We start from the raw sequence: 14277 nt of genomic DNA on the forward strand, positions 1-14277 counted from the left end.
AAATGACCAGAAAAAGACACAAAATGACCAAAAAAGGAATTAAAGGGACCTCCCACACACAACACGGTAAAGTGCCATTCATATAAAACTCATATTAAACTTTCATATCAAGGTGGGGGCCACAAAATATCGTCACGAGGGCCGCAATTGGCCTGCGGGCCGCAAGTTTGAGACCCATGGTTTAGAGCCTTACCAATTTATCCTTTTATCATCAAACATGTTTTTTGTTATGCTCCCATATAGAGACTTTTTTTTTTACCCAACATAAAAACTCATTGAGAAATGGTGTCATACAGCTTTTTGATTCGTTTTTATTCAGGCTCTTTTTTAAATGATCTGCAATTGACTGATACTGGACATACACTTACAATGATTTAGCTATTTATTTAGATGTCCTTTTTTCTTTTTTGTGTGCATTTTTAGAATTGGTTAACAATACAATACATTTAAGCATTTTCAAGGATTTCAAGAACCTTGGCTTAACGTGTGTGTGTGTGTGTGTGTGTGTGTGTGTGTGTGTGTGTTCCTCACCTTGGTCCACGTTGCTGTGGTCCGGCGTGTCGGCCCCCGCTGCAGTAGAAGTGGCCTCGCTCAGCGGGTCGCTGCGGTTGACGCTCTCCTTGGAGCCGAAGCGCACGCGGGCGCCGGAGCGCGAGCTGATGTCAGGCGACGTGTCCGACAGCCCCGGGAGGTCCTCCGCCTTGGTGGGCGTCACCGTGAAGCGCACTGATGCCATGGCGAGTCACTTGGAAAACGGAGAAAGTGAGGGGGAGGGGCCTGGCGTGGAAGGAGGGGGGTTGGGGGGGGGGGGTCAGGGACGAGCTGGTGGAGCTGTGCTGAGCTGCGCTGAGCTAGCTGCGGCTAGGCTATCTTCCAGGTGATGCTGAGGTAACGGCGTTCTCTACTATTTATTCTTTTGCAGCTGCAATTCCCCATTGAAGCAAAGTGGTCGGCTGCCACCAGGCATGTGAAATAAAAATCTGCAACAGGTTTCTTTCTGTGCCCACGAGTTTCAATTATCTATCTGATTCTGTGGTGGATTTACAGGTGATGCAGAAGTACAAATTCCTGATCTGTGAATGTGTCATGTACCACAAAGAGCTGAGGACGTCTCTTCTTGTGTTTCTGCACTCTTTACTGTATCTTTTCTCTTTGTCTTGATTCTCTTGGATGAGGACTATGGTCCAGGATTGTTGATTGCCGTTTCATAAGCAATGCAATTAAAATCTTTCTGACGTGCACTTTGGAGATAAAAATGTCTTTCTAACAATAGCGTGCAATGGTAGTCGCAGCCAGGGTGGGAAGGAAAGACATCAGGAGGAAATGATTGAGATGAGAGAGAAAAACAAATACAATAAATTAGTTCACGCAGCAAAATTGCCCAAAATGGTTGTGAAAATGAACACAATATCTCAAAATGTAAGTACAGGTGCATCTCTATAAATTAGGAAATCATAGAAAAGTCATTCAATTCAAAAAGTGGAAATAACACATTATAGAACCATTAAACACAGATTTAAACATTTCATGTCTTAATTTATGTACAGAGTTTGTACACCTTTTCCAAATTCAAGCACTTTTCAAGCACTTTCATGGTCCATTTCCAAGCTTTTCCAGCATCTTACAGCTGTGGTAAATTACATATTTCTTCGATTACATACATTCTGAGGCTACGTTTACACGAGGACGGTCTGAACAGAAGACGCTAAAGTGGCGTTGCGTCTTCACTTTTTATTCCTCGTTTAGACGAGCATTTTCGTGAGGAAATCTGCGTGCATACGGTGACGCAAAAGTGTGTGAAATTCGATTGTATGCAGCCAGGCGGCATCACTTAAAGCGATAAGAGCATCTTTGGGCATGCAGAAGTTTTCACGCCACACATTTTCATCAGCTACTCCTTCCACAAAGTTCTCCACCATCACTAGATCTCCCAGGTCTCGTTCACAGACGTCTGGCTCGCCTCCGACCAATTGCTGCATCCAAAATGTGATAGAGGTAATTACAGATCCTTCTCTGTTCACTAATACTATCTGTACATATCCTGTACATTTGGTGGAAAGACTCCTGTAAGTTTATTAGAGCTGCCAGAGCAGCTTGAAGGTCCGACGCATGGAAATAATCCCACGTTTGTTTATTTTCCTGTACTGGAGCATGCATGTGACGTAAACACGTACGTGACGTGAGCAGATCTGAGCAGAGTTTTGTGTCTTGTCAGTGTAGACGGACACGCTACGGCGGAGCGTATTTAACTTTTCCACTTTGGAGGGTGGTTTCAGATTTTTGCGTCTTTAAGCCCCCAAAACGCTGTCACCGTCTAAACGAAAGGCACTTCCGATAAAATATTTTGTCGTTTTCACCCGCGAGCGTCCTTGTGTAAACGGGGCCTATAAATTATTATTTTTCGTTTTCATTTCAGGTTCTCCAACTAATTATATTTCTATTCTTTAGAATTTAGTTGTTAAAGAAATGCAGATAGAATTTTAAGCACTTTATCCAAAATTCAAGCACTTCTCAAACCTTAAAAACACAACATTAAAATTCAAGCATTTTCAAGGGTTTCAAGCACCTGTACGAACCCTGGATGTAATTTCTTCTAATTATAATGATTGTGGCTTACATTTAATGTAGACCTAAAATTCAGTGTATACATTACAAAAAGACCAATTTTAAAAAGTATGTTTAATATGGAAACGTTGGCCTCTGAAAAGTATGTCCATCTATATGACTCAATACTTGTTGGGGCTGTTTCACTTTAACTACTGGAAATGGACTTTTCTATCATATTCTAATTTATTAACATGCACCTGTATCTACAACATGTAGTCTGCATTTCACATTTTTCACTAAATCTTAAGAGATCTCGTGTCAGCATCATGTAGTAGTTTTCGCCAAGCAGCACTTCTGTGATGTGTTTAACTATCAAGATAATCTGTTTAATCCTCTGAGACCCGTGGGACCGCCAGCGATCTCGGCTGACATTAGAGCAGGACAGAGGCTGGAGCCGGCTCCGTTTTAAGTGAGACGATAACGGTATTGAGAGAAACAAGACGAGCATTTATTGGTACCAACTATCTGCTTGCTAAAAATACATTTTGGTGAGTCTTCCCTTTACAGCAGGGGTCTCAAACTCAAATTACCTGGGGGCCGCTGGAGGCAGTATCAAAATGACCAAAAAAGACACAAAATTACTAAAAAAAAAAAAAAAAAGACACAAAATTACCACAAAAAAGGCACAAAATTACCACGCAAAAAAGACACAAAATTACCACACAAAAAAGACACAAAATTACAAAAAAAAAGACACAAAATTACCACACAAAAAAGACACAAAATTACAAAAAAAAAAGACACAAAATTACCACACAAAAAAGACACAAAATTACCAAAAAAAAGACACAAAATTCCTAAAAAAAAAAAAAAGACACAAAATTACCAAAAAAAGACACAAAATTACATTACATAACATTTCCACTTCTTCCGGTAACAACAACACGGCAGATAATAAACGGTCCGGTAGCAGCTGCCTTTCTTTTTGTTAACGTCGTCATAGAAACAAGTGAAACAAAGCTCCAGCTGGAGCAATAAAGGGACCTTCCACACACAACACGGTAAAGTGGCATTTATATAAAACTCACATTTAACTTTCATATCAAGGTGAGGGCCACAAAATATCGTCACGAGGGCCACAATTGGCCCGCGGGCCGCGAGTTTGAGACCCATGCTTTACAGACTTGGCTACTTTTTGCTAAAATCCATGCTGTACAAATGTGTTTTTTCATTTTATTTGAATATTCGGGTCCCTAACCAGTGTTGGAATTGCATCAACTGGAAATCACTGGGAAGCTGAGACTCTTGTAGATTTAACAAGCCTAATTTAATTCATGTGTGATGATTTCAGTCCCAACAATAGTAGTCCATTTTTTGAGATGTGACCTCACTGTATAAATTGACCTGTTGTGCCCTCCAGGTTAATCACAGCCTCATGAAACTTTACAACCACTAACTACAAAGCCGGAGCATTCAGAGGTTGAAGGTATATTGATAATAAGGTTTATCAGCAGTTTCCAGAACAGAAGTAATCACCACCCAATTGGTGAAAAATGCAATTCTTCAGTTTTTAAAACCAAATCACAGCACGGAATTTTCTCTGATGTTTCTAAAAGTCTTGCGGTATTTAGAATGAATTTAAGACTAATCTTTCAGTTCACGAGTGACAAAATGTGGTTAAATTTAGCACCAAATCTGTGTTAGCTAATAAAACAAAGTTGAGCATGGGTATGTCCATTAGGGATGGGCGTTTGGAAGAAACCTTCCAACTCGATTATCTTTAACGTTAACGATCAATTAATTGGTTAATCGCTGCATGCAAACATGGGAAAAATAAAAGATATATATCCAGTACTATGCAAAAACCTATTTTAATAACGTACGCTTTTATTTGAAAGGACTAAAAGAGACTTCCTGTCGCTCGTTAAACTAACTCAGTGAGATTAAACTGTAAAGATAACGCCAAGGAGTTCAATGTTTTATGTTTTAGCCCCCAAAGAGGCATGAGGTTAGTTTTTACAGTCATCTTGCATATTTAAATGTGTTTTGTGTTTAAATAAGTTTTGGATCAAAATAAACCTAGTAATTCATGCTAGCAAGGTTTGATACAGCAAGCTAGTTTTTCTCAAATTAAAACTCTAGTATTTCTGTGTGTTTTATAATAAATATTGCAACTTTCAGTTTGCAAACTGAAGCTTTATCCAACATAATTCTCAGCTCGTTGGATTATTGACGTACGGCTGGAGAACTGAACGCTCAACGTGTTTCAGTTCAGTGATACGGATACGCAGTCAGAGATTAAATTAAAAATACACAGATCGATTAAAAATTCCACTTGATCGACCAAATTCATCAATTAATTATTCCCATCCCTAATGGACATCATACATTTCCAATATAATGTTCTAAGCCCACACTAAATGTTGAACATTGGAATTGGCATCCAACCAAAAAACGTTTATTACAGATTTCTGACTATAAAAACTTTATGTGGCAATACTATACAGTTGACTAACAGGTTTGTACAATGCTTCCTCTGTAGAACCATAAAATAAACTTGTAAACTACGAAGAAAAGAAGAACTGCAGGTTCACTTCTTGTGCAAAGAAGCAGCCAAGAGTAGTTACTTCATGTCCCTCTTTGTGCTCTAAAAGCAACTAAATGCAGGTTTCAACCTGCCTTTCCACACAATAAAAGCTCACTAACATGCAACTGCTCTGAATGCTGCACCCTCGATTGATTTCATTCATTTTTGGTCAAGTGGGTGATTCTCACGAAGCCAGTCTAAACTATGTCTGTGAAGATTATAAGGACATGCTTTATTAAACTAAATATTTTTCACTTTTATATGAATGGACATATTAATGGACATATATGGACATATAACCATAATGAAGCACAATCATTGTTTTGTGTTAAAATAATATTTTCTACATTTTTAAACATATTTTTGATTCACATTTTCATTACTGTAATGCGTCCAGATAAAAATGTCATGGTTTCCCCACACTTATACAATACATATTTAACAAGCTTTATAAAAATAAATATACATTTGTTTGAAATGTATAATTTAACAGAATATAATCAAACATAATGGTTTTTGACAATATATAAAGTACAAAATCGGAATGACAATTGATGAGAAAAATGGTTAGATGTTACGGTAATGATAGAATCTTTTGCATTAAAAATGTGTATATTTTCATTAAATACATTTTGGTGATACCAGCTACCCTTCAGCATATTTAATTGCTTGCCAAGGGGAAAAAAAAACCTTTCGTTGTTTTATTTTTTAATTTAAGAATGTGTTACGGTAATAAATTTAGCTCAGTGTCTCTAAAAATGTCAAAAAATACCTTAAAATTCTTTAAAAAGATAATAAATTCATATTAAACAGTAGTGGTGTCAACAATAATCGATTCGGCGATGCATCGCAATGCGGGGCATGCACGATTCAGCATTGATGCGGCAAAGTGCCATAATCGATTATGTTTATTTCCTGTCCTCCAGTGGAAAGTTGTGGGGGACAGGGTGGGCATTTCACACTCTGGCCTTGATGCCCTGTGAAAAAATGTTCAATTTACGGCCAAGGTGGCCTTTGCGCCCCTGTCAAAGTTCCAGTAAACACAACGCTAACCGACCCACTCCCCGTCCATCGAGACGTGCGCATCAACACGTGGCTAATTTGAATATTCAAATGAGCCATGTGTTGATGCGCAGCACAGGTAAGCTAGCGGGACAAGCTGTTTTGATATGTTGTAACTGAAGTATGTGGTAGTATTTGACAGAACTTAACATTTACGTTTTGATAGAGAGTACTATTGATAGGTAATTACCATTGTATTAGCCTATTTAAAGTCGACTCGTTAACGTTACATTTTTGCGTCATGAAAACTATCGATAGCTAGCTAGTTGGGATAGCGCTAATGGGTTCCCTACCTCAGGAACAAGGGCTCGACATTTAGCTAATGTAAATTTCACCTCAGCAGGTTCATTTTTATGGCAGGAGGAGGCATTTCTCTTTCCTTACTTTTAGATGAACTCAGGCAGGAGATTCATTTTGCCATCTTTTCAAAATATAGCCAATAAAATCTATTGTTATTAGGCCTATCTGACTGCTTGTATTGCCTCATGACTGACGAAAAATGTCCCTTGTTGTGTGCAGTATAATTGTGATGCATCGCAATGCATCGTAGAATCGAATTGAATCGAATAGTTACCTGGTGAATCGGAATCGAATCGAATTGTGAGGGCAGTGCCAATGCACACCCCTATTAAACAGTGACTTTAGATTGCATAGGTTATAAAGGGTCAAAGAAAACATGAAATCAATGCTCTTGGATTATTGCTATAAGCTGCAACATGAGAATCACCCAAATATTCATCATTTCCTTCCTCCTTCTTTAATGGATCGTTCACATCTCTTTTCATAGTGAAACAGCCAAGCTGAACTAAGCCTGAGATACTTTTACAGGGGTAATATTCTTCCACCACAACATGACAACATCTCTCTCTGAATGAAGAAGTTGTAAAACAATAACTAGTACAAACCACACTGTGCTCTGCAGGTGTCGAGTCAACTGTTCAATCTTTTCTTTGGGGTAAAAAAGTGACAAGACAGGTGGATATACAGCTGAACTGTTGTTTTAGCTTGCTTCATAATTTAATTATTAAAGGAGAGCGGTTCCAACCGGTTGTGCCAGTAGCTGCTGGCTGTTTTCTCTCACTCTGCATGCAGAGGCACGGCACATTTTCCTGTTTTATAATGCTGCCTGCCTCACTTGCTCGCTCGCTTTTGTCCGTCCACATTCAGAGACGGACGGGGAAGAAGACAGCAAGATTAAGACGGTCATGATACTCGTCTTGCTGGTTCAACTAGAAAACGTCTCCCTTGGAAGATGGGGATTATTGCCCCAAACTTCCAGCTCAATTTGGCTGACTCAGTGGGGGGGGGGGGGGGGGGGGGGGGGGCTATCTCAGTGTGTAAAAATGCTGGGGAACACCCCGGAGAGGTTATTAGTCTAGACGAGTACATTCACACCTACGGGCAATTAGGAGTCCCCAACACAACTCAACAGCGTGTCAAGGAAACCAGCAGGAACCAGACCAGACACCATTTCTCCAGTCTTATCTTCACCCACAAATCTCAGTTCTCTGCACTGTTTCCATCACACAAATCTATCAGGGTTCAGTCAGTTTCCCACAGTATGGCATCATAAACAGGAACAGATATATCGCAATACTTTCCCTCCTGATACACGAGACAAGGGTGTTTCCTACTTTACTGCAGACATTTGCTTCCTTATCCGTGGGACTTACGTGCCATTACAGCACATGTGTTTACTATAAAACCTTCAGTTCCCTCTTTAAACTCACTGTCAGGAGATTTTTTATTCATTTAATTAATGTAATTTCAGAATTGAATTCCTGTCGTTATTGAAATCTAGGGTTGTCAAAAACCCTAAAACGTATCCGGATACGATACTCATTTTCAAAAGTATTGTATTGTTATTGTTTATTGTATTTATTTATTTTTTGCACTACCTCAGACCTGAAGCTTGTTATCATAGTTGCAGTTTCTTTTTCCACAACTGATTTTTATTATAAATATTTAACCTGTGGTTCTGTTCATTTTTACATGTTGCATTTTTCTTGTTAATAAAAATATTTCTGTTAAATTTTGGGGTCATTATTTTTATCCTTGTGGTATCGAAAATGGTATCGAGTATCAAATATTTTCCTGAGTATCGGTATCGAGTTGAAAATTTTGGTATCGTGACAACCCTATTGAAATCATATTAATTTAAAATAATTTGAGTAATTTAAAAAGAAGAAGACATGCTCATATAGTAAATATGCTAAAGGAAAACTTTAATGAAATGTAATTTTAGTACCTACCTGTTCTGTTATTATTTACACTATTTTTAATTGCTTTTTCATTTCCTTTATATTGTACATAATTTTTGTCTCGATAAAGTAGAACGTAATTCACTACTGCTATATTGATGTAACAGACTTATCTTGAACTGGAATATTGTTTCTTTTTTGGATATATTCCAAATGCAAAACTGATTTAGTGGCTAGAGACCAACTAACCAACAAAATATTAGTAACAATTATTATTATAAAAGGACACGGTATTACCCGTCTGGAGTCCATCTATTTATTGAAAATACACATGTTCTATTTACAGTAATAACTTTATTTATATATGATATGTAGACGAGCTGAGGAAGCCAGTTAAAGTGCAACCATAGGAGCTTTCACAGTGTGTCATTTATGTTTCTAGACCATTTTTAAAATGTGAATTTTCTTTCTACAATGAAAACTATTACTATTTTTAATTTACATGCAAAGACTGTTTTGTAGTTTTAATATTTATTTTTTTCTGCTGTTTTTGTGTGTATAAATGGTTAAAAAGATGATACATTTCCATAGAATTCTGTGTCTTTTGTTTGTATTTTGGGTTCCTGGCAGCTTTATACTTTGTTAATTAAAATAAAATGAAAAACCTGACTGATAGCCAAATTTGTGTGGAGAAAAAGGAGCCATGCATGTGATGTAAGGACAGACTGGAAGATGCTAATCACAGACAGAGATTAATGCATAGGAAGTTGACACATTTGAACCAAAATCTGCTGGACAGAGGTTTAAGCCAAGATAAGGACTGTCTTCCCTAGCTGTCAGCCTGTCACGGGTCTCACCTTAATGCGGCCGTAATCAACATGATCCAGGGACACGCATATAGCCGAACACGCCTCATTCATTAGGATAAAACATCCTCTAATTAGTCCCAACCCGCAACTTAAGGAAAGCCCAGTTGTGGAGTGACCTCGCTTGCTAACCACCACTCAGTTGCCACTGTAAGCCAATTAAGCTAGCCATAATAATTCTGGCTTAAACCGGTCAGTAAACACCTCCGGATATTAATACAGACACGGGGCTTGTGTTATAGTCTTTGTGGTAAAATTATAAAGCAGGTGTTTCGACTTAAGCTGAGGCAGTTTTTTCATGAGATCACAGAATGCGGCATCTGTGTGGAGCTGCAGGCGAAACCGGCTAAAATTAGAGAGGCGCGCAGTTCATTTGGGATGGAGTAATTAGCCTGTTATGGGCAATCAGCGTGTCAGGCACTGAGCCATCATGCCCCGGGCAGCTGAGGCTGCTTGTATCGGGTGAGGTGGTCGGTCCGGCTAGCCGAAGCTAACGTTAGCCACGGGCTAGCCATGCCGCTGATAAACTCCGCGGACCTCCAGCTATTTTCACTGACAGCGACAAATGCTCACTGAAAATCTCAAACCGTACACATTAGTCATGTAAAGCACATACCCGGCTCAGGTTTCCTTCAAAGAACGCATCCACCATACGGCTGTTTTCAGTGACATCTGGGAAGATTTGGCTCCTCTCCCAGGTTTTCTCGGCACTTTTTTTTTTGTCCAACCGACCCAACAAAACACAAGCGAGTGCGCATGGCTGGTCCTATCTCGCTTGCCGTCGTTCGAACGCTTCGCGCATGCGTGATGACGGGGAAAGCGAACAACGCATGCCGGGATGTGTAGTCCGTTAAGAAAAAAATATATATATATTTTCAATTACGGAAGAGGATTAGGGGCCACACAAGAAACGAATATTTGAGTTCCGATTTGATTTTCAGAATTTTGACTTTAAAGTCAGAATTCTGACTTTTTTCTCAGAATTATGACTTTATTCTCAAAATGCTGAAGATTTTACCATTAAATATCCAGTATTTCTCTTAGAGATATGGTGTTTAGTACATTTAACAGTGAGAAAGAGTATTTTTACAAAAAATAAATGCAAAAATGATGAATGTATTGTTAAAGGTTAAACCAGTGGTTCACAAAATATCGCTTACAGATTGTTGCATCAGTTTTAACAAGCAAGTAAAATGATGTATCATCATGGTCACTGTGACCATTTTTCAGCAATAGCACTTTTAAGTATATTTTGCTGATAACATTCTTGTAGTTTACTTAACCCTCTGGAGTCCATCTATTTATTGAAAATACAAAGAGCATGTTTTATTTACAGTAATAACTTTATTTATATATCATATGTAGACAAGCTGAGAAAGCTAGTTAAAAGTGCAATTATAGGAGCTTTCACACAGTGTGACATTTGTTTCTAGACCATTTAAAAATATATTTTATATATACTATTTTTTAATTTACATGCAAAAAAATGTTTTATAGTTTTATATTAATTTTATGCTGTTTTTGTGTGTATAAATAGTAAAAATAATTGGTACATTTCCAAAGAAACCTGTGTCTTTTGTTTGTATTTTGCGTTCCTGGCAGCTTTATACTTTTAATTTTAAAAAAAAGGAGCCATGCATGTGATGCAAGGACAGACTGAAAGATGCTGAACAGAGACAGAAATTAATGCATAGGAAGTTGACAAATTTGAAACAAAATCTCCTGGACTTCAGAGGTTTAAGGAGGGTTTTGAAAGCAAGACTTATAATAAAATATCAATTTAATCTAGATCGCTCATATAGACGTTGTTTAGCTGTCAAAGCTTATTTTCATTCATTATAACCAATTTATTGAGGGTTTATACATTGACTTGTAACCATATTTTTTTCTTCTTTTTTTTGCAAGTAGCATAATTGACTATATTTTGTTGAAAGCAGAGTTTTTAAAAAATGCATCAATCATATCATCCAACTGTCTAATGCTGTGCTGTGTGTAAGAAAATTCAAATAAACAAATTGCAAAATATGAATAAATGTGTGGACTAGTGCGGATTTTAAACACAGAGAAACCAACTATGAACCATCAACCAAACATTTATTCAGCATGAAATCAAAATTATCACATTATCGGTATATGAATGTCAACAAATCACGGTACATTAAAAAAAAAAAGATCCATAACATCAACAACAGCTGACATCCAACTCATGAACAACTCCAGAACTTTTGATGAAACTGAGGAAAAATCCCAACTTCATGTTCACAAGCTGTGATCCTGAATGTGTTGTTGTTTATTGCTCTACAGTCTCATCTCCACTTTTCTTGGTCTGATCTCCATCTCTTCACCGCTCCTTTACAGAGCCGGTCTGGGCTGCTGGGTGAGCAGGAGGCCGAAGCGTTTCTTCACCGTCACTCTGTGTCGGGAGAACTTGTCGTCTGGGGAGAAGCGAGCCGGGTGGGCCGAGCTGGTGGGCTGCCCTTCTGGACAGATCTTCTGTTGGTGGTCAAAGAGAAACGAAAAACACTTAACAGAGCTGCAACATTCAGTCCATCAACAGAAAAATAATCGCAAACTTTTTCATAATCGATTATTTGTAGTCATTTTTCATACTAAAATTGCAGAAATGCTGCTTTTTTTCTGTTTTATACCACATTAAACTATCAAATTAAAACCCAAAGACATGAATGTAAAGTGGAAGAGGATACATAAAAACAAGAGAAGAGTTGAAAGTTGTTTTGTTTATATGCAACTTGTGAAGGGTATTCCATTGGACATTTTAACAGTTTTTTAAACCTGATTTTATATATATATATATATATATATATATATATATACCCTTCACAGGTTGCTAGGTTGCTTTTTAAATCAGTTGCAGCTGACCATATGGATAAACAGCCTGTAAAACTTTGGAAAAAAGTAAAATATGCCAATCTCTTATTCCAAGTTGTAAATTTTGGTCCAAAAACCTAGAGATATGTATTTTAAAATCATACGAAACATGGAGAAAACAGCTGGAAAGAAAGAATGTTTTACATTTTTACTTGTAATAAACCTAAATTATTAGTTAATTATAGAGAAGCATTGATGACATTATTGAAAAGTAGACGATGCAAAATACTTTAATTCTAGCAACCTGTGAATAGTATTCCTTTGGGAATTCATTTTAATACAGTTTTTTAAACTAAAAGTATAACAACGTCAGCTGACCAAATGGGGTTATTTCATGCATCATTTTTTACCACGTTATTAATAAGTTATTAATAACTAGTTTAGCTAATAGACCCTTTATTTAATCCCGTGTTTAATTTTAAACTGTATTTGTTTTCCCACCTGACATTTAATATGAAAATGATACGATATTAAGCTGCAATTTACTCTTATTTTATGTTTTAGGCCTTTAGCGTCAAGCTACTTGTATCAGCGATGATTTAGACCATATACTGATAGTTTTATATATTAAAGTAAGCCACTTTATATATAAAATTAAGTGAAACTACTTATTTAAAGCTGTTTAATATATTTAAACAGAAAAAAAGTTAGATATAAAGCATGTAAACAACGTTAACGTTACCTTCAGAGTGTAGACTCTGTCCCCGTTCTCATTGAGGTAAAACTGCAGAAACATATCGACGACAAGGTGTTTTACAGCTTCCAAATATAGAAAAAAAAGTTCGTTTTAGATTGAAAAACAACCAAAAGTTGCAGATAACACGCTGTTTCTCGTCTGAAATCCACGTGTGGCGAAGTCTCTCGGCGCTCTGATAGCAAGGCGGATATCCGGTTTAGAATTCCTGCCGCTGAGCATCATGGGAAATGGTGTTTAATAATATAACACATCTCCCAACGCCTCAAAGGGATTTTTTCAAGATGTTTCAGAGAGAAATAACAATGTTCTTGACCTTTTTTAAATAAATAATATTATCAGTTAAAATATTTATTATTTAGAATACAAGATTTACAGGAAATGCCTTTTTTTAAACCCCATTTTATTTGCTTGAGAAGGCATTTATTAGATTTGTTTTTGTGTTTGTATTTTTGCATTTGTATTTATTTATTTGCACCATAAGAAAAGACAATTACAAAAAATGGAAATTAAACATGAATAGTAAGTGTGGGAGAGGTTTAAAAAAAAAGCTATATGGGCTTATAAAAAGCACCTCTCCAAGAAATATACAAAAAATTAAAAAATAAAACAATACAAATCGATGATAGAAAGCAACAACAAAAAAGAAAACAATAAAAGTGCCATTTTATAGCACACGCACACACACAGAGAAAGTCAGAAATAAAAACATGGGTGTGTATAAACGTAAAAAAAAAAATATTTGAGTGTATGAGCATGTATAAGAGATAATGATCCAATGACAACTATACTGGAAAAGAAACTATTAGGAGTCTTGATTTAACAGGTAAGCTTTCAGTCTTAACTTAAAATTATTGAATGATGAGGATAATTTAACTACATGAATATGAGAATTCCTGCTGTATGGAGCCTCTGTAAGCAAAAGAAAACTGAGTATGTGTAGTGCAGCAAAAAGGAAGATGAAGTTTATTAGTGTGTCTTGTGTTATAAGAATAAAATATTCATTATAGCTGACATGATCAGTTTGACCAGTATTTTGTTCTATTCTTTAACATAAAAATGAATAAATAAATAAATAAATAAATAAATAAATAAATAAATAGTATTATTATTATTATTATTATTATTAATAATAATAATAATAATAATAATAATAATAAATAAATAAATACATTTAAAAAATCCAACAATTTCAATAAGAAAATTGTTTGCTGAACCCAGAATAAAATGTTGGTTGTTTGATTGTGCAGCTGCAAAGAAGCAATTTTAATCAGCTCACAAACTCCAAAATATAGATGCAATACTGTAAAAAATATAAAAACTTTAACTATGATTAAACTATAAATATACATAAATCTTTATGAAGTTTGGAATGTTTCTATGCATAAAACTTCAGAAGTCAGAAGAAAACAAAGCAACCTGAATATTGTT

At 36.4% G+C, this 14277-nt stretch overlaps 2 protein-coding genes across 5 annotated transcripts in view; both read right to left on the bottom strand.

Moving 5' to 3' along the window:
• LOC131989129 (solute carrier family 12 member 6-like) overlaps window positions 1–10003 on the bottom strand; it is a 57259-nt gene extending 47256 nt beyond the window's left edge. For 3 of the 4 annotated variants that reach the window (XM_059354323.1, XM_059354321.1, XM_059354324.1), the window contains exons 1-2: window positions 9880–10003; window positions 532–1263 (exon numbers count right to left, since the gene is read on the bottom strand). In XM_059354323.1, the coding sequence (XP_059210306.1) occupies window positions 532–736 (205 nt within the window). In that variant the 5' untranslated portion in view covers window positions 737–1263; window positions 9880–10003. The remainder of the gene's footprint in view (window positions 1–531; window positions 1264–9879) is intronic. The other variant, XM_059354322.1, reaches the window with a different exon arrangement.
• Window positions 10004–11340: 1337 nt separating this feature from the next.
• nop10 (NOP10 ribonucleoprotein homolog (yeast)) lies at window positions 11341–13051 on the bottom strand. The gene is made up of 2 exons (XM_059355083.1): window positions 12835–13051; window positions 11341–11756 (listed from the first exon to the last, which is right to left on the bottom strand). The coding sequence occupies exons 1-2, from the start codon at window positions 12886–12888 to the stop codon at window positions 11616–11618; spliced, it is 195 nt and encodes a 64-aa protein (XP_059211066.1). The 5' UTR covers window positions 12889–13051; the 3' UTR covers window positions 11341–11615.
• Between the last annotated feature and the right edge of the window lie 1226 nt (window positions 13052–14277).

The sequence above is a fragment of the Centropristis striata genome, chromosome 17, assembly GCF_030273125.1.
Source record: "Centropristis striata isolate RG_2023a ecotype Rhode Island chromosome 17, C.striata_1.0, whole genome shotgun sequence".
Lineage (NCBI taxonomy): Eukaryota > Metazoa > Chordata > Actinopteri > Perciformes > Serranidae > Centropristis > Centropristis striata.

What these genes read in the sequence shown, in the direction of transcription:
- nop10 (XM_059355083.1), bottom strand. Translation starts at nt 12,888, where the DNA reads ATGTTTCTGCAGTTTTACCTCAATGAGAACGGGGACAGAGTCTACACT. An exon ending in ACAGAGTCTACACTCTGAAG is followed by an intron (nt 11,757 to 12,834) that starts GTAACGTTAACG and finishes GACCACCAACAG; the next exon opens with AAGATCTGTCCAGAAGGGCA.